The 26,126-nt window shown below is 51.1% G+C and overlaps 8 protein-coding genes across 8 annotated transcripts; 6 read left to right on the top strand and 2 right to left on the bottom strand.

Annotated features, from left to right (window-relative positions):
- The first annotated feature begins 910 nt into the window (after positions 1-910).
- Positions 911-4,695, top strand: EDD37DRAFT_473242 (uncharacterized protein). Its single transcript, XM_062813127.1, has one exon. The coding sequence runs from the start codon at positions 1,314-1,316 to the stop codon at positions 4,416-4,418; it is 3,105 nt and encodes a 1,034-aa protein (XP_062668297.1). The 5' UTR covers positions 911-1,313; the 3' UTR covers positions 4,419-4,695.
- Positions 4,696-5,734: 1,039 nt separating this feature from the next.
- On the top strand, positions 5,735-7,780 carry EDD37DRAFT_472948 (uncharacterized protein). The gene is made up of 3 exons (XM_062813126.1): positions 5,735-6,135; positions 6,193-6,265; positions 6,312-7,780. Exons 1-3 carry the CDS (start codon positions 6,068-6,070, stop codon positions 7,377-7,379), a joined length of 1,209 nt encoding a protein of 402 aa, XP_062668296.1. The 5' UTR covers positions 5,735-6,067; the 3' UTR covers positions 7,380-7,780.
- EDD37DRAFT_634943 (peptidyl-tRNA hydrolase-domain-containing protein) lies at positions 7,685-8,972 on the top strand. Its single transcript, XM_062816883.1, has one exon. It carries the CDS (start codon positions 7,865-7,867, stop codon positions 8,804-8,806), a length of 942 nt encoding a protein of 313 aa, XP_062668295.1. The 5' UTR covers positions 7,685-7,864; the 3' UTR covers positions 8,807-8,972.
- Positions 8,973-12,829: 3,857 nt separating this feature from the next.
- EDD37DRAFT_610830 (uncharacterized protein) lies at positions 12,830-13,531 on the top strand (the record flags this gene model as incomplete). The annotated part of the gene is made up of 1 exon (XM_062815245.1): positions 12,830-13,531. The coding sequence occupies one exon, from the start codon at positions 12,830-12,832 to the stop codon at positions 13,529-13,531; it is 702 nt and encodes a 233-aa protein (XP_062668294.1).
- A 794-nt stretch (positions 13,532-14,325) lies between these two features.
- Positions 14,326-16,805, bottom strand: EDD37DRAFT_634935 (succinate dehydrogenase flavoprotein subunit, mitochondrial). The gene is made up of 6 exons (XM_062816882.1): positions 16,595-16,805; positions 16,488-16,542; positions 16,337-16,436; positions 16,236-16,278; positions 14,701-16,184; positions 14,326-14,648 (listed from the first exon to the last, which is right to left on the bottom strand). Exons 1-6 carry the CDS (start codon positions 16,637-16,639, stop codon positions 14,429-14,431), a joined length of 1,947 nt encoding a protein of 648 aa, XP_062668293.1. The 5' UTR covers positions 16,640-16,805; the 3' UTR covers positions 14,326-14,428.
- EDD37DRAFT_472753 (uncharacterized protein) lies at positions 16,754-17,660 on the bottom strand. Its single transcript, XM_062813125.1, has 2 exons — positions 17,321-17,660; positions 16,754-17,255 (listed from the first exon to the last, which is right to left on the bottom strand). Exons 1-2 carry the CDS (start codon positions 17,493-17,495, stop codon positions 17,230-17,232), a joined length of 201 nt encoding a protein of 66 aa, XP_062668292.1. The 5' UTR covers positions 17,496-17,660; the 3' UTR covers positions 16,754-17,229.
- Positions 17,661-19,777: 2,117 nt separating this feature from the next.
- Positions 19,778-21,143, top strand: EDD37DRAFT_634930 (uncharacterized protein). Its single transcript, XM_062816881.1, has one exon. The coding sequence runs from the start codon at positions 20,038-20,040 to the stop codon at positions 20,764-20,766; it is 729 nt and encodes a 242-aa protein (XP_062668291.1). The 5' UTR covers positions 19,778-20,037; the 3' UTR covers positions 20,767-21,143.
- Positions 21,144-21,296: 153 nt separating this feature from the next.
- EDD37DRAFT_472424 (phosphoinositide-specific phospholipase C) lies at positions 21,297-24,411 on the top strand. The gene is made up of 3 exons (XM_062813124.1): positions 21,297-23,344; positions 23,730-23,897; positions 23,951-24,411. Exons 1-3 carry the CDS (start codon positions 21,576-21,578, stop codon positions 24,009-24,011), a joined length of 1,998 nt encoding a protein of 665 aa, XP_062668290.1. The 5' UTR covers positions 21,297-21,575; the 3' UTR covers positions 24,012-24,411.
- The last annotated feature ends 1,715 nt before the right edge of the window (positions 24,412-26,126 follow it).

Raw genomic sequence — 26,126 nt, 5'->3', positions numbered from 1 at the left:
TTTAGGGTTTTCATGCAAGCTCTTTCAGGTTTTCAGCGATGCAGCAACTCATCAATTCACCTACTATCACTGTGACCGGCTTGATGCCCTCAGCAAACCCAGCAGAGGCTGAATGGGAGGTGACCTTTGTCAATTTACTGTGTACGACCTACACGAAGTCACGTATCCCCGCAAAATCATGGACCATCACCAACCAATGAATGTGGCCCCCGAGACCTTTTTCGTGCCTTGATCCCGGTTTTTTCATTACCAAGTTTTACGTCGCCCCAATCTCGGTAGGTGATGAAAAAATCATGCTACAACGCCAACCGCTGGGCCACTTTCGCTGGTCCTTGGGAGCGTGCAAGTCCGAATGGCCGCAATAGGACCCTCCTCCTAGGCTCTGGGCGCCTTGAGGGAGAAACATATGTACGGCTTTCTGTCCATACGTCAAAGCAAATGGCATTTCAAGACAGCACGAAGAGCAATATCGCCCAATATCAAACTTTATTGTCGGGACAAAAATAGGCACTCTTTACGAAGTCCAATGCCGGCCCTTGCGATGAAAGATTTCTACTCGTTGCGAATCAAATGGCCGTCGACCACGTACTAGCACTGCCTCAGTTGCCGATCTCCTTCAAGTCCTTGTTTCGATCCCAACCAAATTTCCCCATGTTACAACCCGGTCGTCGGCCTGCTGCCGCCTATCCACCTCCCTTGCAACACCTCTTCACCATCATTAGCGGGTGACTTCTCCGGCACACACTAGCTTGCACGTTTTCATTCGGCTTGTTCACAAGCGCATTCTTATCGACTCCGTATGCTCGTCATGGCCGAAATGGTGCGTTGGAGAGGGGAGTCGCAAGCTCGTTTGGCTTGTTCCGTCACAGCAATGGCAATCAACGATCATGCTCCCTTGCCGCATGGCGTTTTACTTGATCCCCCGGCTTTTTGGCTAAACTTATCTTTGGCCTTAACCCAGTTTTTGAAGTTTCTTTCAAGTGCGACTTCAAGACTGCTAGAGAGACCCCCGTTGCGGCTCACCGTGCGACAGCGTCATTCAGTATGGGGAGGTGAGGTCTGTTCAGTCGAGTGCTTGTCTGGCATCTTTGTTTTTATCTGCTTTGGTTCGGTCGGATTGCATCACTTTCCTGCTCTATCTCTGACTATTTTGAATCTTTGCCCGATGGATGGATAGGTGCTCGGGGGCAACATTTTTTGGACGTTGAGGAGGTGTAACGATCGGGTCGTTTTACAGTCAAGCTCCGTCGAGTGGATGATATCGAGACATCAAAGGGAGACTGCACTCTCCGTCATCCGTCAACAGGATCAACATGCGGGCGTCCTATCTTATCGTCTTGACGGTGCTGGGCTGGGTTGTACAATTCAGCGCTTGCCGCGTGGCCTTCCCAGAGCTGCAAAGGCGGCAAGATACCACTGAGACGGGCTTCCCGACTTTAACAACGGAGACTGCTGATGTTGCGACAATTTCGGCAACAGTGGAGAGCAACTCTGTGACATCTGCTGCAAGGACGACGACGGCAACAACGACGACAGGATCTACTGAGCAGACGTCGACGACGAAGCCATCCTTTCAAACTACGTCCGCTGACCCCACAGCCAGCAGCACGATCGCCAGTTCGTACGCATTGTATGGCGATGAGCTCCCTCTCGAACCCAAAATCACCCCCACTCTGGGTATTGCGGGCGCTTTACTGGTCATTTTCGGAGCGATCAACGCTTTGATCGGGGTCAAGAACAGATTGACTCAGATTTTCCTGTCATGCGGCTTCCTGGCCAGTATTGGAGCGACAATGCTAGTCGAATACGTGATGAGCCCACCAGTCAGCGATGCTGTGCAAGGAGGATTCTTCGTGGCGATCTTCATGGCCGGCGTTGTGTTCGGTGGAGGAGCTCTGGTCTTCAAAGAGATCACCGAAGGCTTTGGCTGTCTGCTGGGAGGCTTCTGTTTCGCCATGTGGCTGCTCACACTCGAAGCAGGTGGGACCGTCACCAGTGCTGCCGGAAAAGGAGCGTTTATCGGAGTCTTCTGCGCCGCAGCTTGGGCACTCTCCTTCAGCAAACTGACCAAACCGTACGCGTTGATCGCGTCGACGGCATTCGGCGGAGCGACTGCTTTCACGCTTGGGATCGATTGCTTCACCAGGGCTGGATTGAAGGAGTTCTGGCTGTACATCTGGAACCTGAACGACAATTTGTTTCCGCTAAATACCAACACATATCCCCTCACCAAGGGGATAAAAGTTGAGATAGCCGTGATTGTGATCGTCACCATCATCGGTGTGCTGTCGCAAATCAGGCTATGGAACGTCATCAAGTCCAAGGAACTGAAGGTGGAGGCAGTGCAGCAGCAGGACGAGCAACAGAAGGATGCTGTCGAAGAAGCCTTGGGTAGATACCTCGAACGTCAGAACGAGCGTGAGAAATCGGCGTGGGAAAGGCATTATGGTGATCGGCTTAACAGCAAGCGCAACACCCTTTTGTGGCAGGATCCACATTCGAGGAAACGGCAGTCGACAGTCTCTATTGTCCCTGTGGATAAATCAACGCCGTCCACATCGTCCGAGAGCCTGGAAATGAACGCCTTTGGGCCTCAGAAGAGCAGCTCGACTTACGGATCGAAGACAAAACGGCAGAGTTCTGTCACCATCGATGTCATCGAGGAAGTAGAAGAGGATGACGACACTGGTGCCTCGCTTGAACGACAAAAAGCCCTGCAAGCCTTGGAGAGCCCAGAAGAGTCTTTAGAAGAAGCCATAAAGATTAGCAACGTCCTTCGAGCTACGAAATCAAAAAGCATTGTGAAGGAGGAGGAAGTCGACGATGCGCCTTCAGTAGTTCAGCCAGAGAAGGAATCTCCGGGTGCAAAACTCAAGCGGCGGTCGCAACGATCAATTTCTGGTCTCACGAAACGCCTAACCCCAGGCTATAGGCCTCTGGGCTCCAAGTCCCAAGAGCAACTCATCGATATACAAAGGCCTTCGAGCAGGGCTTCGTCAGCTGCAGCGACATTGGATAAAGATGATGAGGAGCTGGGCGCGGGATTACTCGAAACCGATGGTGATGACCAAATCTACAACAAAACGCCGGACATCGTGATCTCATCCGCTGCATCGGATGCTCCAGAGTTTGGAGAAGCTTCCTACAGCTCTGCAAAGACGTCGATAGCAGGCGACCATGCTCCGCCTTTGCTCTGCACTGCACGTCTCGAGTCGCAAGCCGACTCTGACGGATTTGAGCTACAAGTCTTGACCAGCAGCGCACCAGAGTCCACTGAAACGAGCGAGAGGGCAAGCAAAGAGGACAGAGAAGGAGGCAGAACGGGTTCATCGCGTTCGCAACTGTCAGGAACTACGAACACGAGCGGCGAATCTTTGACCAAAACTGCCCTTGCGCAAATGCCAAGTCAAGCATCCACTGTGGTCTTGTCATACCGGACGAATGAATGGGCAAAGCATATCGCGTCGGCGGATGAGCCTATGTATGATGAACCGGAAAGCTATGGCGTGGATGAAGAGCTACCCACACATGTGTCAACCGCATCAGCACCAACGTCCGCGCCATCGTCAATTCGAGCTGGCAGAACAGGTGTAGGTATCACATCCCAATCTGCGGCCGGGCACCGTTCTTTCTCAGATCCAGATCGTCGGCGTAGCGCAGCGAAGCCACCGTCCAGATCGGTCTCGATGCAATCTTTGAAAGTACCCGGTACCAGAGGCAGCCGAGCCAGCTTCAATCCTTCAGCCAGCACATCCCTCGTCAAGATGCCAATCGTGGAGAATGTACCGACCGAGTTCACCGCCTCGAAACCATCTTCTATTTCCAGCCGTCGGGCATCTGGAGGATCCCCGTACAACCTGCCTCCTTCGCAACGCGCTTCTGCCACACGGCTTGCCATGACTTCGATGAGGCCTTCGTCTTCAGGATCTGCAGGTCCATATGCAGGTAGTGTGTACGAGCTTGCGCAGACGAGTAGATTCCCAAGTCAGCAATTTTTTACGCCTGGGACTACAACTCCGTATCAACAGTTCCATACCCCCGGAACCACAACCCCCATGGGCACTAATGGCAGACGGGTATCATACGAGTCTCAACAATCATTGCAGCGACAGTCCAGCATAGAGGCACTCAATAGGGAATCATTACACGCACAGTGGCGATTGTCTCAACAAGTACGAATGTCGCGCGGTGGCATCGTCGATCCCGCAGCGGCGGAGGCCGAACATCGCAGGGCCAAGATGAAGGCCGAAAAGGACAATCAGCGCCGCCTGGAAGAGTATCAACGCATCGAACGGATGAGAAAACAGGCTACCATGGACCAGCTTATGAGGAGGCCTGATATGCAGGACCTGCACCGTGAGGCGATGCGGAAGATGCAGGCCAATGCGAACAAAAAGCTGAGAAAGTCCGTTGGGTAGGTGGTCGAGTCATTGCCCGTATGGTGTCGCCGAAGTTGGACGGCTATTTTATTTGTTTTCTTGCACAGCCTGGGACAGGGGAACACAAAAGGACCAGGAGTAGGAGCATTGGTGACATGAGCGAAGCATGTTTTCTACCTTCATTCAGCATTTTGGACACGGAAGGCTTGGATTTGAAGCCAATCGTTATGAGCACATAGATCTACATGATACCCCGGATTTGGATATACGAAAACTACGGATAATAGGTATAATCAATAATATGAACATCATCTACGGGATCGGTTCTTTCTCAATGATAAGTGAATCCATCGCTCTAAGTTCAGCAGAAAGTGCGACCATGGTCACGTCGTTATTATCCCATGATGTTGATCCTTATCGGCCACAGGTCGTCTTTGCTTCACTACGAGTACGCACTGACACCATGGATTTTTATGTCAAGTGTGTCCGTGCCATTGTCCGTGCACAATAACTCGACGACGGAACGATGAACCACGTGTGCGGCAGTTCGGTACCGGATACCAGTGAGATGGTTTCCATGTCCAAGCGCCAGAGATCCGCCATCCTCATGGCACCAGGAACGAGGATGGTCAAAAGTATCCTTGAGATTCGAGGAGTGAATGAAGGAAGTCCGCCGCATAACACTCAATACATTGTTTTCTTATCAGGGACGTGCCGAGAAAGCTCTCAAGGGCTGAGAAGGTGATGCGTGAGTATCAGGACACCACCCCTGGGTCATGCATGAGGAAATGGTACCTTGCGCTTATCTACTGGGGGCGTCTCTTCCTTATCAACAGCCTTTCATGTCGCCTGATCCCGGGCCCTTGAATCTGGCTTTACCTCTAATCGGTGGATTGACCAGAATATCATCCCACGCCGAGTTCTTCCCTATCTTGCCCGTCACGAGTATCCATGATGTTGAATCCAATACCCCGGGTCAATGCGCAAGTTCTGACATGATGCCAGCCTGCAGCCTCAGATAAGACCGGCGCATGTTATTGAAGGCGATTTTCTGAGGCATTCGCGGCCCGCCATCACCACTTGGAAAGTTTTTTTTCTGCACTTTCGCTCTCACTAGTCTGAAGCTTGATCCGATCGAGTGTCTTTCCCCGTGCTAACGGGAGGGCGAGGTTTGGAGGTGGGTTCATGGCGTCTTTTAGGCAGGCCACGGCAGGCTTAGGGCAGGCATTAGTTGGCTTTGGAAGCCTCCTGCTGGCCGGGGTCGACGCTGTGGTGATGAAGATCGATGTCAACTGGCTGGTCCTCCCACAGATCGTCCGTCACCATGCCGCGTCCACTGCTCTTCCCTCGCGAAAGAGTCAGCCACCCCTCCCGTCCCGGCTGCAGACAGACTCGGTACAGTCGGTCAACAGTGACTGGGCAGTCGTATCCTTATCACTACGGATGGTATCTTTTCATTCTTCTCAAACGCAGGGTCACGCTATCTATGACTGCAGTTTCTTTACTGCAAACGAATCGCAATTGCCTCGTCGTTCTTCTACACACGGTATTTTGACCTGTTGGAATCATGCCGTCGCAGGCCAAAATCGATCTACATTTACCTAATCCGACAATACGGTAGACGGAACTTGAGGCACGACGGATCCCGTCATTGACATAGTTTAGTCGCTTCGAGTACCTAGGTAACCATGACACCCTTTCCAGTGGAATCATGGATATGGTACTCGGTCGTCGTATGCATGGTTCTCATGCGAATGTACGAAGTTCTCCAGAACCCCAGGTGGACGCTTGAACGTTGCTGACATGGCACCAGGATTGCGCGCTTTCTACATTTCAAATCTATCTTACGACTACAACTTGAGGATTTCTTGATGGTCTTCCTCACAGTAAGTACGCTCCATCTCGAGGAACTGTCAAACTGACTGTTCGCAGTGTCTCTACACGATTTTGATTGTATTTCTCAACATCGACTTGAACGTCTCAACAAATCTGATCGACCCCTCACATCCAGTCGTTCTGACGCCCCATGAGATCAAAGTCCGAACATGGGGATCCAAAACCGTCCTCCTGGTTGAACAGTGCATGTGTGCCGTTCAATGGGGCACCAAAGCCTGCCTTCTGCTGCTTTACTGGCGACTCACCCAAAATCTCAGACAGGGTTTGATTGTCAAATGCGCTGCGGTCTATGTTGCGACCACGTACGTTGTGATGGAAATCCTCTACTTCGCGGTCTGGTGCCGACCGTTCTACGAATATTGGAAAACCCCGACCGACAATGCGCAATGTAACACGGCGCTACACCATCTCATCACCAACCTGGTCTTCAATCTGACCAGCGATGTCCTAATCCTGTCCATACCGTTACCACTTTTCCTAAGGGCGCACCTGGAATTCAAACGGAAACTTCTCCTGGTGTTCCCTTTCAGTTTGGGGCTCTTCACCATGTTATGCGCTATTCTGAGCAAGGTGTCAAGCTTCAAACACCCGTACAGTGCGGAATGGGTCTATTGGTACTGTCGGGAGGCAAGCACGGCCATGATTGTCACCAATATGCCATACAGCTGGGGTTTGCTTCGAAAAATATTCAATCTTCGATCGTTCCTAGGCAACTCGGATAGTACAGACCGGATGCAGGATGGTCGTCCAAAAGAGCTTCAAGGGTATAGTGTCGGCGGGATCCCTTTGGCCAGCCCCACACGGTCGAGACAAGCGAGTCATGCAACTGCTAAATCCTCCTGGAGACATCCCAGCACCCCCAAGAAACGCGAAGCCAGTATCATGTCGGACACTGGCACGAACGCGTGGGCGGCCGGTATTGCCAAGGACAAGGAGATCAATGTTGAAGCCATGGCAGCTTCGAGCAGTGATAGCAGTGGTGATATCATACGGAGACCTACACAGGCTGCAACGACTGATTGGACACTGGATCGACTGTATCCTCTGGACGACGATGAAGAACTTGAGAGGATGGATGTTGCGCAACGACGATATGACGGTTGATGACTCTCTGCAGGCGGAAGACAATCAATTCATCTACTACCCACCACATGGCTGATGCTCGTGAGCTGGCGACATTGAAAAGCAATGAATTCAGCATGCAAATCTGTACCACGATCAAAGTCTGGTATATTGCGCTGTTCCATGGTGCTGGAACCACAAGTTGTTGGTGGGATGGCCACTGATGGGCATTGATGGGCACTGACGGACTCTCCACGTGCTTTATGGCCGAAAACGGACAAGCGGGATGAGAGAGAGAAAAATGACGCAGCACCAAAAGGAACTTGAATCGACTCGTCAATCAACCGACCGCAGCCAGAAATTCCTCTGCTTTGTCATTCCTTTTCACTCATTCATTGTTTGTCACGTCGAGTCATACAAAGACTCTTCTGGTCAATAAAAGGTCCAACTCATCGTCACTCGTTTACAGAGAGGTAAGCTCTTTGCCCTTCTTTTCGCACACTTCACGAAGCTGCGGCGGTACAGTCATGACTAACTCAGCTCGCAGAGGGCAAAATCGCCGTGGCCACGCTCGGCAGCATTCGCAACATAACTTCGCCGAATACCACGACGACGAGCAAGACTCTCACTGGTCTGAGCCCGTCGACGAGTATTCCTTGACGACGTCCGCTTCACATCTCGATCCTATTCCTCAACCTAGTCGAAAAAATGTCATTTCACGACGACCCGTCAATCCGGTAATATCTACGGAGCCGCCTCCTTTCACGAACCACGACAGCGAGCCTCCTACCTCCCCGATCATCCCCTCTCCTTTGCGCATCCGCAAACCCAAGACCGTCACGCCCGTCATGGCAGCCCGCTCGGTGCGTCTACTAGTCGCGTCCATCGGCAACCCTCCGCCTTATCACACGACCCGACACTCTGCAGGCCATCTCCTCCTCAAGACGATCGCTGCCAACCTGAGTCTTCCGCCGCTCTCGAAGGGCAAGGCTCTCGGCTCAGGGAGCGTCAGTGTGGGATTTGATCGCGGCAGTCCAGAATACACACTTTGGCAGAGCGCAGCCGTGATGAACGTCTCTGGCGCACCAACGCTGAAAGCATGGAAACAGTTCACCAATATACATCCTGCTTCGGCAGACGTCGTCACCGCACTGGTTGTCCTACACGACGAACTCGAGTCGCCGATCGGGACGATCAAGCTACGCCGAGGTGAGACGAGTGCCAAGGGTCACAATGGGATTAAGAGTATACAATCGTCACTGAAGTCTGCTGGTCTGCTACCTGCGATGGGCGAGCGGTTCATAAAGATTGGCATTGGCATTGGACGGCCTCAGTCCAGGGAGACGAATGATGTCTCGGCTTGGGTGCTCGGACAGTTGACGCAGATGGAGAAAGGGAAGATGGAGGCCGCGACGGATAGTGTCATCGCTGTGTTGAGGAGCGAGATTTCGAGGCTGGAAAATGCTTGAATGCTGTCACGCGGGATGGATTTTTACAGATATGATACCCCATTTTGCAATACCTGGAGAAGGAATTTTTGGCGCTATTTGCGACTGGAAGGTGGGGAGCAAGATATGCAAGCGCTGTATGATATGGTCAAATAATAAGGAATATCCATTCTATCTTGCTTTTGACTTCGACTTTGTGACAAGTGCGCGTGTGATCCTTACACTGACGAGGTGAGAGAGTCAGCTTGGGGGCTGTGGACAGCCGCGGCTGGGGTCGTCTGATCTTCTGGGACTTAGACCGATCTTTCAGCCCCATTCTGTAGTTGTATGGTCAGCCTTGCTGACATCATGACGCCTCATGTCAACGCTTCAAACTTGGCCTTGATTATATGGTGTAATTCTGGAGGTAGATCTTGGTGCTCTTGTCCGGTCGATGTCGTTGGGACTAGGTTGGATGCAGTCTTTGGTCAATTTCTGCACTCGGTATAAGGTGTCATGTCTGCTCGATCTGAAGTGACGTCTTATGATGGCGGTATCCTTTTCCCTCTGATTGAACTGAAGATCGTCGAGGGGTCCTGTCATTTCGAGGGTATGGTCCAGGCTGTGCAAGGTCGTCCCTTTTCAGGGCTTGATGGTAGCCCCCGGCCAACCCTGGGCCCTGTGGTATCCTCCCGGCTTGTCAACGTCGTCCCTCCTTGGAGACTTCAACAAGAACTCCATGGTGGGAGCAACCGAAGCTGGCCTGCTTCAGCCGTAGGCATGAAAGTCCGCTTCTGTCGATGGCAATACCGATTGCCAAATCACTTGGTCGAAGGCCTTTGGGGGCCAATGGGCTTGGAAATCCCAGCGACGTCGTAATGACCACGACCCATGTTGAGAGGAGATTGCATTTTGGCCGGAGACCTGGACTATTCGAGCAAATTTCTGGTTCTTGAAATTCTGACGTTGTTAAGAGGTGTTGGTTGTAATCCACACAGCTGTTAAAGTGATGTTTGGAAAAGAAAGCAAGAGAATGATGAGCACAGCCCTTATATGCCAGCGTTGCACAAACTCGGTGAGGCCTTCCAAGAGGCATTCAGTATACTGCGCATGCGCAACATGGGGGCTGATAAGGCGGAGTGTCTCTTACTGCACCTGTTGGACAAATCAAAGCACAGCCATTCTTACCGTCTCACAACACATCTGACCGAAAACAGAGAGGAAGATCGAGTTGCGTCTTGTGTCTCTCATCGCTGTGTCAGCTTGTCAAAAGATGCGGTGACTGTGTGGCATCCCGGTATCCTGACTTCCCCGGACGAAACATATAGAGTATAGAAAGACCCGAGCTGCAATGCACTTGCGCAGGTCCCAGGCGTCCAGTAGGATGATAGTATGGAACCCAACATTCGGTGTCAACCCAGCGTATGCAGAGGAAGTGTGTACGCCGCATGTGCATCATGCTGCCCGACGAATCGGGCCTGAAGCCAGGTACATGTGGAGAAATGTGAGCAGAATATCGGTGTATCCGTGCTTTTCATGTGCACTGTCTGCCTGAAAGATGGAATGTTGTTGGGAAAAAAGGAAAAGAGTGAGCTTCGGAAAAGAAGCGGTGAGGTTTAGTGAGGTAAGAAAGGCTGACGGGGGCGCCAGATACATCCCGCGTAACGGGCCCCTTTTTCTTCCGGACGTTTCCTCCTTTCCTTCATCCACGCGCTGTCTTGCATAAGGGCACGATCTAGCAAGCGATCCAATGCCACAGAAGAGATGCATTCGTTGCACAAGGCGTGATTGGGAATCCGAAATCTGCGTATTCTTTTGCGTTATACAGGATTCTGTGCAACACACAGGAATGCTGGTCGTGACGCGCGATCAGGCGTTCTTCACAGATTTGCCATCTTGACCATCAGATCTGCGAGGCAAGACTGCACCAGGACAATCATCAGCTTTCACCATCGGCGACAGTGTTCAAGAGCTGTTTCATTCCGAAGTCGATGGTCTGAGAAGGTAACTGCTGCACTAGTGCAGGAAAGAAACATGATCCAGTCATGACTCCGGCAATTCCAGTCTTCGCCGCCCATTGTTACTGCGACAGAGTTACTGGCACCCAGGACGAAAGGTATAAGTATCTTGCTATTTTCCACAGGTATATCGCTCTCCCATCATGAGATCTGTTATGTCGCGCCGCGATGCATCGTCACAAATTATATATATCACACTGTGTCTCGTCCTGCCGGGTTCTCGTCTGCATTTCTGGCTAAAGGACAGCCTCATCTTGATGGCGCAAAGCCATAGCGTCATCAGAGCACGTTCGAAGATATCGCAATGAACTTCCGGACCTCTGGACGAGGATGAAGATACCAACAGGCGTTGTATTAAAGAGCACGACAGAATGACGGCGGATTTCTGAGGGAAGAACATCACGCAGGTCGGATTCAGGCGATCAACCAACCAGAAGATATTTCATGTCCAACTCGACGGCAGCTACGGTCCACTGTGTATGACGAAAAGACCTCACAGTCGGCGTTTCCAGACTACTGGGTTCATATTTTAACGCAATGAAGTCATCAAAGAAGAACTGCATCCTGACCTCGGAGACAATGGTGCAGATGTCAGATACTCATACAACAGCGTCGAATACTTCACCATCACGACTTGCGTTAGTGCTGCCGTAGAAGAAGAGAGGAGTAGAGCCAGTGTACCGTTGAGAGGCAGTCACGCACAAGCTGTACCTCTACGCTATGGTGGCAGGCCGCAAGGCAAGGTAAGCACGCTCTCTTCTCGCATGCTGCATGCTTGCCGGCCATTTGTGCTGACATTGTGCGCCGCAGCTGTTACTCGATCCTTTATTCCGCTGGTTCGATTCTCAAAGTGAGGTTTTTGCAACGTTTGATATATACTACCCGAGCCGACCTCGAACATATATTGGAAAACAGACTGTCTCCAGCAGCACCGACAGAGCCTGCTCATGTGGCTTGCTTTCAACCGAGCCATAAAGTACTCCAAGGCCTCGCGAGAGCCCAACACCACTTCCTCGCTAAATACCGTTTCCTGTGTGGCCATACTGCAAGGGGACCTTGAATGGACACCTCCAAAGTACTACAAGGCCCACGCAGAGGCCCTACCAACTATTGGACAAATTTCCAAAAGCAAATCGACCTAGAAAGAGGCCCTGAGGCCATCTCGCATCCGGTACATCAAGCTATCCGGCTCTGATCCTTGTGAATCATACCAAAGGTCCTGGTAGAGTTTTAGGCCCTATGGCTTCATTTTCGGAGTTTCGCATGGCCCAAAAAAATCAGATGGCTCATCTGGATCTTGGAGAAGATGTGAAATCTGGAAAAATTCCAGAAGTTGCGCATATCCTGGCTTCTTGATGGAAAAGCTGGAGCTGAGCCTGGCTTTGACACCAGAAACGAAGGAACACTACCGGGAAGCCATTCTGCAATATCAGAAGACATTATTCGTGTCAATCTCGTCCAAGAGGTTCTTTCAGGAAGGAGGAAAGATGAACCAGAACAGCATTTACGTTGGCTCTGTTTGAACTCGACTCATCAAAAGCACCAAGATGGAACACAAGATTCTTAACACAGCGTGAGACAAGGAATTCAGGTGCTCCGCATTGGTTGGCTTTGGATTCTCTTGCCTGGTCAGACAGTCTGGAAGCTTGGACGAAGCCCCAGCTTAACGCGAGGTTTGGTCAATCAACATAAGAGAGCAGGTGAATTCTCCGTCGACGGCAGTCTGGCCGGAAGATCAAGAGGCCGCGGACTCCAGCCTCGGTATAATATGGGCAATATGTATAGCACCAACCCCGCGTCACCATTTTCTAGGCAGGCCTGGTGAGTCGAACTCAGCAGTCTCAACCTAGATAGCAGCATAATATTCTTCGACTGGGAGATCGAACCAGTCATACAGAAATCTCGCGAAGACACTTCTAGCCTGTCCAAAGGAGAGCAAGCTCCCGTGTTTGCAATATCTTCATTGCTACATTGAGTACCCCTGACGAAGAATGTGCCAATTTGCTTTCAGGTAAAAAACAAGACCTTTTATCCCAATAATCTCAAAATGTGTGGAAGATGCACTGCTTCTTGCATGGTTTGCTACGACGAGCGATACCCGCACCTTACGGCACTCCTGAAACAAGAAGCACGATCGAGATGGAGTAAACCAATCTTCAAGGTACTAAAAGCCACGGGCAAGGCGATCATGGATGACTTGCCAACGGCATGGAGGCCGGCATTTGGTGTCGTTCAGAGATCAACCAACGGCGGATCACGTTCCAGTCCTGTAAGACATGGCGTGTGCGCCGCCAACATAGCAACACTGGGCAACGCGGAGAGATATTGGCGGATACGTCCCGAGTACCGGAACTTAGGAAGTGAAAGTTGCGAAAGCAAGACCTCGTCCCAGGCAAAGGCCCATGTTCCTCCTCTCCTTGCCTACCATTCCTTTCTTACCTACGTTGGCCGCGAGTTTTCTGCGGGCGCCCGCAGTGATGGCCCCATCTCTGGCTCCCTCAGGTACCAGGAGTGGAAGATCGAAGGGAGCAGAAATGCGACGAAAGAGGGGGTGGACAAGGGAAAAGATCGCGAGTGTACAGAGAGATGTCGAAAGACTCAGCAATGGAGTGGGATCAGGCCTCGCAACAGAAAATCGAGTGGACAATCGTGGGAGGCGCCGGAGGCACCTGGAGCTTTGCCCACTCTTTCAGTTTTGCTTACGACCCAGATGGACTGCTCGGTAGACTTCTGTCTTATTTCCCAATGACTCTCGTTGCAAAACATGGCTATGAGCGATGACTAGGTCGATTCCGCATGCCCACGCCTACGGTCGACGCCAACAATTCTTCGTGACAGAGGTCAGCACGGCCGAGGTCTTCAAGTGCTCTCATGAGGGAGCTGCCTTCCGCACAGAAAAGGAGAGGTTGGAGAGCATGGTCGTCCTGTTCTGAGGATCGCTGGGTGGGAAGAATCTACGACGAATGATGCAGGAGAAGTTGCTGGGGTGCCGCCCGTCTTGCGGCGATTCCAAACAGACCATGCTGATAAGCTCAAACACCGAGCTAAGACTCACGACTCGTCGGTTCTCTATCCTCATCTATCTCTTTTGTCCTCCCAGAACTGTTGCTCAAGACATCGCTACCGCTTTTCTCATCATCGACTTCCAACCCAATATATATATATCATCAAGATGGCTCAATCCAGGGGTCAGAAACCCTCGTTCGTGGTATAGGGAAGCACGATAAGAGGACCGATGAAGACCTCGGGCTTCCCAGTTGGCAATACTTACCCCAAATTAATCTTGAACTAAGTTGGAAACCGGGTAGGAAGCACATCGTCCCTGATACGCAATCAGACGATGACGGAAATGCGGAGTGGGCTAAGATTGATGAGACATGGCCCAAGGGATGAACTCACTCGTGGTTTGTGAATATCAAACTTCTACGGACGAAGAATTTGATCAAGGCATTGGCCGTGCCGATAGTGACCTGACACGGATGTCGTGAACGTGAGTGAGGACGAAGTCTGGAATCAAGGTTGAGAGTATATAAAGTGTCGGACAGGTTTATCAAGAGGTTTTTTACATTGTGTTTCTGTCATGGTATAAACTAGCCGTCAAAATACAAGCCAAACCCGCATCACACCTTCGCTTGCCAGTCCATGTTTAATAAGTTCGCTTGAAAGGAGGAACGGCCTTGCATTCGCTCTCATCCAAAGTGTGGCCGACCACAGATCGGTAACCAAGTTCGACCTTCCCTTGCGGCGACTTCTGCCATGAGAGTGTGTGCTTCATCCAGTTCTCGTCATCTCGCTCCGGGAAGTCCTCACGTGCGTGTGCACCACGAGACTCCGTTCGGTTCGCAGCAGAAGCAGCAGTTTGGGTACTGTTTGTCATGTTAGCAGAGACATCAGTGTGGTGGCAGAACTGATACGTACGCGCAGGTCAACAAGTTTCTCAGCTCAAGAGTCTCAACAAGATCCGAGTTCCAGATCATGCTTCTGTCCTTGATGCCAACGTCGTCAAACTGTTTGTCTACATCGTTGATTCTCTTGACACCCTCGTCCAAAGATTCTTGTGTTCGGAAGACACTGACATCGGTCTGCATGACCTTCTGCATAGCGGCTCGAATTTCGGCGGTGCTCTTGGGGCCATCGGAGTTGCGGACCTTGTCGAGGACGTTGATCGAATCTGCAGCAGCATCGGCGGCGATCTCCTGCTGGCTTTCACCAGGTGTGAAGTTGTCTCGGATGGTGTGAGAAACGGCTCGTCCAAAGACAATCAAGTCGAGAAGGGAGTTGGCACCCAACCGGTTAGCTCCATGGACAGAGACACAAGCAGCTTCACCGCAGGCAAACAATCCAGGAACCACCTCATCCTCACCCTTGTCACTGATACGAAGGACTTCGCCAGTGTATTTGGTAGGGATACCACCCATGTTGTAGTGGACAGTAGGCAGGACGGGAATAGGTTGCTTGGTAACATCGACACCGGCGAAGATGGAAGCAGTCTCGGAGATACCAGGTAGTCGTTCGTGGAGAATCTCGGGTGGCAAATGGCTCAGCTGCAGGTAAATGTGGTCCTTGTCAGGACCAACGCCACGACCTTCGCGGATTTCCATCGTCATTGATCGTGACACGACGTCTCGGGAGGCCAAATCCTTAGCAGTAGGGGCATAACGTTCCATGAATCGTTCACCCTCCGAATTCAGTAGATAACCACCTTCACCTCGAGAACCTTCAGTGATGAGACAGCCAGCACCATAGATACCAGTTGGATGGAATTGAACGAATTCCAGATCCTGGTTGGGAAGACCTGCGCGAGCAACCATGGCCATACCGTCTCCAGTGCAAGTATGCGCGGAGGTACAGCTGAAGTATGCGCGACCGTAACCACCGGTGGCCAAAACGGTGTTCTTGGCCAGGAATCGGTGAAGTGTACCATCCTCCTGGTTATATGCGAGGATACCCTTGCACTCGCCGCCTTCCATGATCAAATCGAGGGCAAAGTACTCAATAAAGTAGTTGGTGTTGTAATGGAGGGATTGACCGTAGAGTGTGTGGAGGAGGGCGTGACCGGTTCTGTCGGCAGCTGCACAACATCTGTACGCTTGTCCACCTTTTCCAAATTTCTGTGATTGACCGCCAAAAGCTCTCTGGTATATTCGGCCGTCTTCGGTTCGGGAGAATGGGCATCCGTAGCTTTCGAGTTCGATGACTGATCTGGGCGCTTCGCGTGTCATATAATGAATGGCATCTTGATCACCTAGCCAATCCGATCCTTTTACGGTATCGTACATGTGCCACCTCCAGTCGTCTTCGTGCATATTACCCAGAGCAGCATTGATACCGCCCTGTGCCGCCACAGTGTGACTTCTCGTGGGGAACAATTTTGTTACGCAGGCAGTGTTGAACCCGGCTTCCTGGTTTTTGTTATCCGATATGTTCCCACCCTCTCAGGCATTATCACTTACTGCAAGGCCAAAGGCAGCTCTTAGACCTGCACCTCCAGCTCCACTACCATGTATCAGAAAATGTCGCAATCGCCACAGCTCTTTGAGCAAACATGACTCACACTACTACCGCATCGTACTGGTGGTCGATAACTGGGTATGACTTGCTCGCAAAGGGCGAGGCTTCTTTTGCGCGTAGAGGCTGGGAGGCGACAACACGGGCTATGCATCGTCAGCGGTGGGATTGTAGTATTCGAGTAACTCAAAGCATACCGACAGGACTCGTCGAAGAGAATTGCCTTTTTGTCGGTTTGAGAGCTCGAGAAAACTGCCACACGATCAGTCCCGGGTACGAGTGAATGGAGCTGCTTCACGCATACCTTGCTGGTGGGAGCCAGGCTCCGAAGCATGCTGGACGAGCTCATCTTGCACAGTGTCAAACTGTCCAAGAGAACCGGACGAGAAATCTGCTGTGATAAAGACAGGCGTTGGCGGCGATTTGGAAGAATAGGAATGGACTACGTCTTTGATTGAGCAAAAGAGCGCAGCCCAGAACCTCCGAGGTGACACATTGGCCAATCGGGTAAAGGCAGCACATGATGCGACATCTTCCGGGGGACAAATCAGATTTCACCTAAAAACGATCACTACTTTGCTCCCACGGGACTTTTCTACGGGGTCAAAATGTGCTTCATCCGATATTCTTACCGGGCACCGCTATTTGCACGATCATCGTGTCGGCCATGATATATGGTAACAATCAGCGAACCCTATATTTGCCGCTGGTATATATCTCCTTCACAATACCGACAAGTCTGCTATTGACTTGTGAACAAGCATGTGGAGGACCTTCTCTACCTCAAGGCTAGACTCGCACGCAACCTAGCATAGTTCATATTCATACAGGACAACACGGCCCGCACCCGCTCTATCTCCTCCAACTGCTTCGGCGCGATAGTGAGGGACCATCTGAAAAAAGTACTGGTAAAGAGGTCTTTGGTTGCACTCGAACCGATCACTCGCCGATCACGTATTCGCATCCTGTGAGTACAGTTAGACTTCAATCGGGCCCCATGTTCCCCAGGCCTGGGGCCAACCAAACATACCCTCGTTGCCGACCCAGACTTCGTGCACCTTCTCTGCTGGCACGTCCCATCTCGCCCCAACGCCGAAGGTTTCCTTTGTAGGGTTTGGATCCCGTGGATATGACATGGTGAGCGACCCTCGACGGATCAGATGTGTGGTCAAGCCAGAATGAAAGTGAGTTGATTTGAGACTCATCACGTGACAGGCAGTGACATGTGTAGGCAGTAGGCAGTGTCACTCACTGCCTACTGAGGGTACATATATATCCTCTCCTGTTTGTAGACTGTTTAGATTCATCATCACACTTGTACATCAGTTCATGGCTTCAACTAAGTGAGGAGCATAATGAGCGCCCGGCCCGTCTGTCCAGGTGAACACATGACTGAAACCCCAGCCTCGAACGGTCTTTTCGTCTTCTGCGCGAGATGTAGTTCGGGTGGACATCGTATATGAGTGACTTGTCTATCCTGATCATTGATGTTGTACCTGAATATCATCATTTACCTGTTGACTTGGATTCGAGGCTCAAGGGATAATGACGTATGCCAAGACATGATTTTCAAAACACCTTGTTTGTTTTCCCCGTGTTGTTGATTCTGCGACACGCGAGCTTCCCCTGCAGTGAAGCGAGGCTGGCTGGAATAATGCTGTCTGAGCCTTGCCTTGATGCATTGCGTTCATACTCACGTCTCTTATGACGAGTGTGTTGATGTGAGGGTGCCGGACGAGACAACAACTTACCACATTACTATGGCGCGAAAATTGCGGACGAGTCAATGATGGATGAACATAAAGTATCAATGTTTTAGAGATGATCAATGACAGACGAAATATCCCAATCTGCTCTGATCGAACACAGTCAGCGAGCTCATGTGAATTGTGGGGGAGGATTTGCGACAGAAGATTGAGCGTCGTCATAAGGTATCCCGCGTTGCTACAACAGCTCCCTCCCTCCGCATTCTTGTTGAGATACTCATTCCTTGTCTTGACGGCATTTTGTTGATGCTGTTGTTTTGTGTTTCTGAAACACTAATACATGCAGTTCAATCGCGAATTGTCCAGAGCAACGCAGGACAAGAATGGTATGTCATGACGATATTTTGCCTCTGCGTACCGGACTTGATCATAGCATCTTTGCGAGTGCTTGTGCGCGGATGACAGCGTCCATATTCGTGCAACCGAAAATCGGACAGGCGCAGGAGCCACGTGTAGACAAGTTTGATTTACAATCTGGGGGAGGAACCCACAGGGTAAATCCCATCTCACTCTTAACAAGAATGGTGGCGGCTGAAGTACTTATGATCCAGCACCTGTGGTGGTATGTGCTCCTGGTGCCAACTTCACTACAAGTGACAAGGCTGATGGTGACAGCCTGAACGGACTCATCGCAACAGAAGTTACATATTTTTAGGTGTATGAGGAAATGAGCCATCGTCGGTCCAAAGCAAGTAATGCATATCGTCATTTGTTATTGTTTCAAGTGACGTGTTTTTTTACAATCCTTCTTCCATCAGTCGTGATTTCTACTATGGTCACATCCGATATGGTCCATGATATACGTACGACTTACGAAGTGGCTGACCCTCAGTGGCTCCTATATGCAAGCACTCCCCCTGTTTCCCAAGGTAGCCTTACATAGGATACCAGCGACATGGACGTGGACCGTCCAATGGGATCTTCATGCTTGGGATTGAAGTGGTTTAAGGATGCAATTTCCCCCAAGGTGCGACATTGATACGTAATTGGAGCAAGCTTTTGGTGGTTGGAAAGGCGGAGAGTAGAGAAAGGGGTCAGTTCATATTAGGTGAACGAAAAAAGTTAGTACGCGATCCTAGCATCTCGAAGGGGACTAGCACCTATTGAACTTTCGACGCGTTCAGCTCTTCGAGTCTTAGCCTGTGACCCGTGGCAGGCTCCGTGTTGACCTCGCATCGTCAAAGGACTGACTACTTACTCACCGGTGTAGAGGAGGCCCAGACAGGATCCAAACGCTCAATACTGCAGAGACTGCCTGCCAAACCTCATCTTCACACCGCCATCAGTCAACATGTTACAGAACATCCATCACGAGGACCTTTCTGGGTGGGATTGAAAGCTGACAAGGCTACTCCTGCACTCCACAAATGGCGGAAAAGAGTTGGCGCCCGCCCCGAAGCTTGCATCGTTCTCTTTCCCCTGCGTCAGAAATGACAATCTTATAGCCTGGCAGTTTTGTTGTCGCTGGCCCCGAACCCCCTGACCACCTCTTAATCCGCATTGTTAATCTCCACTTTCTGAGCAATGGGCCTTCTTTGTTGGGGCCGGCTATTTTCGAGATCTCGGCATTCGACAATCTGGTCAGGACAGACCCAGTGGGTCGCCCATTGTTTCACAATTTGGGGACCTCGACAAGAGAGAACCATCCATCCACCACGGGGGCTGGAATGGATGGTGCAATTGTGACAGTGTGAACGCAGTCCGCAAGCATTACTGGGTAGGGTATATCTGGCGCACCGTGCGCCTCTGTCTCTTTGTTTTCCCTCTTTCCTTTGTTGGTCCGCACGTTCCTTTGATCTCGACGATATATCAAAAAGTCTGTGACTTTCGTTTCGCTCCCTTTCTTGACTACACTCCTTTCACGGTCAAGCCCACACTCATTGCCATCCCCGGAGGATATCACGTTCTTTTACACAAACAACAAGACACTCTTTCGAAACAAAACGTACACAGTCTTTCAAGTCACTTTTATACCATCAAAATGATCTCCGTCAAGACTCTTTCCGTCTTGGCCGCTGTTGCCGGTATCGCTGTCGCGATTCCCACCCCTGCCGAGAACGGTGCCGGCGTTGAGAAGAGATGGAATGGCCATTGGAGCAAGGGCTGGGAATCCTGGTCATCAGGCGAGGAGGCGGCCACCGTCACCGCCACCGCTGTCGCTGTTGTCACCACGTGGGTTGAAGCGGCGAGTCCTACGGCCACCGTTTATACTGAGGCCGCCGAAACCACCTCAACCGCCGCCGCTTGGTCTGCCACCACCACCAGCACTGCCGCCACCAGCACTAGCACCAGCAGCAGCACTGACTCTATCAGCTCTGACGTCTCTGAATCCGACTACATCTCCGTCGTTTCCAAGTGGCGCACCGCAGCTGGCCTTCCTGACCTCACCCAGGACAGCACCCTCGAGGCCAACGCCCTCAAGACCAGCACCAACAGCGTTGGTGGCTTGATCCACGAATTGAACCCCGGCACCATGGCCCAGGTTCTGGCTCCTGGCACCAGCACCGACTTCGAGGAAGTCTACGTTGGAGGATGGCTCTGCGAGATTCCCACCGATGCTGGCCTGGATGGCATCTGCGCCACTGCCTCCGATGGCTGGGACTACGATGGCCAGACCGGTCACGCAACCATTCTGACCTCAACCTCTTACACCAAGATCGGTTGCGCTATCTCATCTGGCACCAGTGTCTGGGCCTGCGATCTTGCGTAAACCGCAAAATCGTGTCTCGGGACCCGCTACTTCTCTCATCTACGCATTTATTGGTGAATGTTAGTTGGAAAAGACGATGCGCTGCATGAGCGTGCATCGGTTTTATGCATGTGCGACATATTTATGTCGATTTCTGGATCAATCTTATGACCTGTGATTCCTGTATAAGACAAGATTTCAATCATAGCTCTTTTTTATTCTTCTCTGTGAAATTATCTTTCCCTATGCTCTTGTCCTGATCGACTGCAGCGTTGCTGGCTGTGTAGCATAATTTCATCATCAAGTCTCAAGGCACTGTCGGCGATTGACACGCATCCTGCTTGTCCAACGCTTAGCATATAATTCCTGACAGTATGAACTTATTATACCATCTCCAATATACGAACTATCATATGTGCATACGATGAGCATGCAACGACGAAGATAACCCCTGAAATTGCTCCTTCCTTGGCATTGTTTACATAATCCTCGAACTGGCTTGCAGCTGGAAAGCATCTCGCCAATTGACGTAGTCCATGCCTCGTCACCCTTTATACTTTGGTGTGCCCTGGCGGTGAAAGCCTGACCAGTTAATGCAGATAACAGGCAAGAATCATCGTCTCACCACTCGCCTACTCACATTTGCGAAGGCATCCCAACATGCTTGAGGCCCTTTCTAAGGGACTCAATGATTCTTACCTTCCTCGCTTAGTTCAACAACGCAGTCCTTCCTCAACAACTCACCTTTGTGGTAGCGGCAGTCGCGCGACAAGTTTTGACTGAACTGGAGATTGTCAAGGACACCATACTATCAAACCCTATCGCTAACAATGGCAGACGGTCCCAAACTCCCTGCCGGCGCCGCAGGAGGCGGTCAACCGTCCGAAGCGGTCCAAGAATTCGGGCTCCAACCATTCTCCAAACCAGTGCTCTCTCGCCTTATTGAAGCCTACAGCCTCTCTTCAGAAGAACGCCACCGCTTCAGGGACCAATCATCTTTCCTGATCTACATGGCTTCAGATGAATCTGCTGCCATGACTGGACCATCAAACAATGACCTAAACTATACATTGTCGTCCTACTTCATAAGTTCCAGTCACAACACCTACCTCTCAGGCCACCAACTCTATGGCGATGCGAGTGGAGAATCGTACAAAAACGTGCTGAGACGAGGTTGCCGATGTTTAGAGATTGACGTTTGGGACGGGGATGATTCAGACAGTAGTACTTCGGACTACGAGGACGAGCAGGGTCATCAATCTTCAGGTTACCCACATGAAAGATCTGAGTCCAAAGCTTCTCGATGGGACAGAGTCAAGGCTCGTGCAGCCAGGATTAAATCCGCATCACGTCCAGAAGCTTTTCCAGAAAGTGGCAAGACCAGCGAGCCCCATACAAGCACCCCGTCCAAAGATCCTCAACATATTGGAGCTTCCAGCCTGAACGACGATCAACTCTCGCCTCATCCTTCACATGGCCTCTCACCAAAGCTTGAGCCCCGTGTGCTTCATGGCCACACACTTACGCACGCAGTCAGCTTTCGTTCCGTCTGCCACGCTATCAAGGACTCCGCATTCCTGACTACGGATCTCCCCATCATCGTCTCTCTGGAAGTCCATGCTTGTCATGATCAGCAAGAAGTGATGGTAGACATCATACGAGAAGTATGGTCCGGTCTCCTAGTAGACTTTGACGGGGACCCACAGAAGCTACCGACACCAGAGTCTCTCCGGCGAAAGATTCTGATCAAAGTCAAATGGTCACCCAACACGAAACCCAACGAATCCAACAATCCTGTTGACCATGTCACGTCGTATGCAAGTGATGACAGCACGGAGGAGGGCGTTGCAACCTCCTCCGATCAAAAGAACAAGGCGCCGAAAGTGAAAGTGTTGGCCGCGCTATCAGAACTTGGTATCTATACTCGAGCGTACACTTTCAAGAATTTCTCGCAACCAGAAGCCTCCATTCCAACACACGTGTTCAGCTTATCCGAGAAGAAGATGCTTTCAATGCACTCAGATCCCTATGATGGTCCAAAACTTTTTCATCACAACAAAAACTACCTCGTGCGGGTCTATCCCAAAGGAACCAGAATTAACAGCTCCAATGTCGATCCAACCCTCCACTGGAGGCAAGGGGCGCAGATGGTAGCTTTGAACTGGCAGAGAGTGGACAAGGGCATGATGCTCAACGAAGGCATGTTTGCCGGGACTGGAGGATGGATGCTCAAGCCTGAAGGGTACCGATGCACCGGAGCAAGCGTACCAGCCGAGAACATGACTCCGAAAAAGGGGCGACTTAGCCTCGCAATCAAGCTCCTAGCTGCCCAGAGGATACCGCCGCCCATCGAAAGGGACAGCTCGCAGGTATCCAAGATCAAACCCTATGTCAAAGCCAATCTGCACGACGCACATGGTCCGCTTACTTCCGCGCAGACCCGTTCGAATGTGGAAGATGTTTATGACGATGAAGACGATGACAAGAGCGTTTACAAGCGGAGGTCGTCAACGCAAAGAACGGATTGTCCGGATTTCGACGGCGAAAGGCTATCATGGCACAATGTGCCAGACATTGTGGATGAGCTGAGCTTTCTTCGGTAAGTTCACTTTTACTTTGTTCTCCTGCGTGCTGTTCTGGGGTTTGATTTCCGCAACATCCTATTCGTGGCAGGCATCCAGAGTTTTCCAATATCACGTCCCTCAGTACGACTGTAGCAGCCCAATAGGTGTGGGTGCAGAAGTTGGGCGAAACATTGCCTGCAAAAACTGGAGCGAATGTCCGACGAGCCAAGATCGAAAGTCGAGCTTACGAAGTGTGATTCACCGATGAACCTGCATGCTGCACGATCACGTTACACAAAATCTGCCCTCCGGCATTCGAGTCCCTGCCATCCATCTCCTTATTTTCTTCTGAATGGAAAAATGACCTGTCACTTTGTGGCTGGCGCGAGAGTGTTGGCGCTGACTGACCGTGTCCAATAGACTTCAAATCAAAGACGACCGTTCCATGGCCAGGGATACCTTGCTTGGTTGGGCATGCATACGACTCGATCGTCTACAGAATGGATATCGATTCATTCATCTGCTCAACTCGGCGGGGCTTCCTTCAGCAGGTGCATTGCTCGTCCACGTGTCCAAACATATCGACTGATAAGTGTTGACATCGATCTCGGACTCGAAGCGAGCTGCTGACGACAAAGTACCTCCTCACGGAAAATCCGAGGTTCTCCTCAGGTGCTCAGAGATGGGGAATATACCCACTAAATTTGGCCCGCCCCGGCATCTGACTCTGCGATTCTGTGAAGCACTATCCTTAAGCGGACTCCAAAATGATGGAGAATGAGAGAATGATTGTATGATGTCTATGGAGTCGACGGATAGTCGCCATTTGCTCAACCAGTTTTCCCTTTTTCGTCAATGGCTGCAACTCCATCCAATCACTTTTCTCACAAGGGTCCCGCAAGGGATATGCAGGACTGTTTTTTCCGGGCTATTGTGCGATGAGGCGACTAAAGACCGTTTCATTCGTCGGAGGCAAGCACTGCCGAGGGTTATACTGCCGCAAGATCCAGCGGCCAAGCTTAGATTGATGGTTGGTCGTTGTCTTGCGATGCGCGGTCCCGCATCTGACCCGAAGCAGTATGCTCTCGATGGAACGTGTCAGAACTATTGTTGCAATATGAAGACTTGTTCAACTTCTCAAGGGCGGATACATCGCTACATGTCCTGATTTCGGTGTCTTGGGTGCTTACGGTCGAGCGTCTAGATGATCCGACCCCCTACGACCTGGAAGGTCAACACTGCTCGGCCATGCTGACTCTCGGCCAAGATGGTCTCTTATGGCATGATAAGCGACTATGGCAGGTCAACAAACCAGCCAACTGACCCACACGGACCCGCAAGTACAAATGCTTTGGTATCACAAGTCAGATATGTGGATCGGCCAGGAACTCACCGATGTTGTTTTGTGTAACCTATTTTGTAACGTCTCGATTCCGGTTACTAGCCCAGAGTATGTTGAGACGATAGCCGTCGACCGCATCTCTGGAGATCAACGCCAGATATGGACAAGCAGCCCATAAGGACATTGATTCGCATTAAGCCAAACTCTGATCAGACCTTACATCTTGTGAGTCTCGTGGGTAATGCGTGCATAGCTGCAGTTGCAGCTTGGTCGCATCTGGGGGAAAATCTCCCCTTTACCCTTACTGCTAGTGCAGAGGATTGGGGATTTGACGGGAAGAGCCTCAGACATATATAAGAGGGCCTACCTGGTTCATCATGGTTCCAAGCCAAGCTCACTGGGAATTCTGAGACAAGCTTTCATTGTCCTTCTGCAGTGTTCGAGCTTGTCAATTCAGTCCGCAATTCCCGAGAGTTGCTTGCCAAAACAGTCTCCGCCATGGCTATCTTGAAGCACACCCTCAAAAACACCTCTCTGACCGAGCGGAACGTTTTTCAAGTTAACAAGCCACAACGTATACTTCGAGGAATACTCGCTCAGATTCGACCGGTAAGGGAGTCTACGGTCTGTGATATATCTCTCGCGCGATACTGTTAGGCTGATGCTCTGCTCGAAAAGATGAATGGTGTGCGATGTCCTCGTTGCAAAGGGAAGGGGCAAGAAGTCTGGGTAATTCCGGGAACGAGATGTCACAAGTGTGGATTCGCCTGCTGAATAACGGTGCCGATGAGGGCTTTGGGGTCGGAAGGACGTGCCCTAGGAAACGCTGGCTGGTACGACGATCAATCGGGTGTGGGACACGCAGGAACTTGTCCATGGGGACTGATACTGATCAAAGAGGAATGGCCCTCTTGTAGTACTGAAGGAAAATGTGCCTTGTGTCGATGGCTGGTTTGTTACCGTGACCTGGGACATGCGGGGGCGGCGTCTTGCAATCGGCCGAGACCTAGAGCCAAGAGGGACGGCTGAGGAATGGATTACCAGAACACTGATGAAGACTCGAAGCGAGATGCATAAACGGGCTGGACGACACTTGACAAAAGGACGGAAAGGACAACGGTCTGAGAGCATGGATGCCACGAGTCTTGTTTAGTATGCCAGGGGTACCTCTCTCGCGGCGAAAGGCCGTTGACTTGACTTCTCGAACTGAACGGCACTCGAGTCAATCAACGTGACGGACACAATATAATGTGTTCGTTGGTCGGCTCTCTTTTCCGGAGGCCGAATTTCGACTTGGTGCCAGTCTGTACTCGGTATTTTGGACGGTAGACTCGATCTGGATCAATTGGTGACGACTGACTTCGAGAGGCTGGCAAGATGGCCGAGTCTGAAGTCGAGAAGTGTAACTGGACGCGGACGTGTTCCGTAGCGCATGTAGTAGGTCGAGCATGTGAAGAAAGGGTGTTTGTAAAAGT

This window comes from Exophiala viscosa, assembly GCF_022695815.1.
Source record: "Exophiala viscosa unplaced genomic scaffold EDD37scaffold_8, whole genome shotgun sequence".
In the NCBI taxonomy this organism is placed as follows: Eukaryota; Fungi; Ascomycota; class Eurotiomycetes; order Chaetothyriales; family Herpotrichiellaceae; genus Exophiala; species Exophiala viscosa.
Note: the sequence above shows the minus strand (reverse complement) of the source record. Positions and strands in the feature narration are given on the sequence as shown.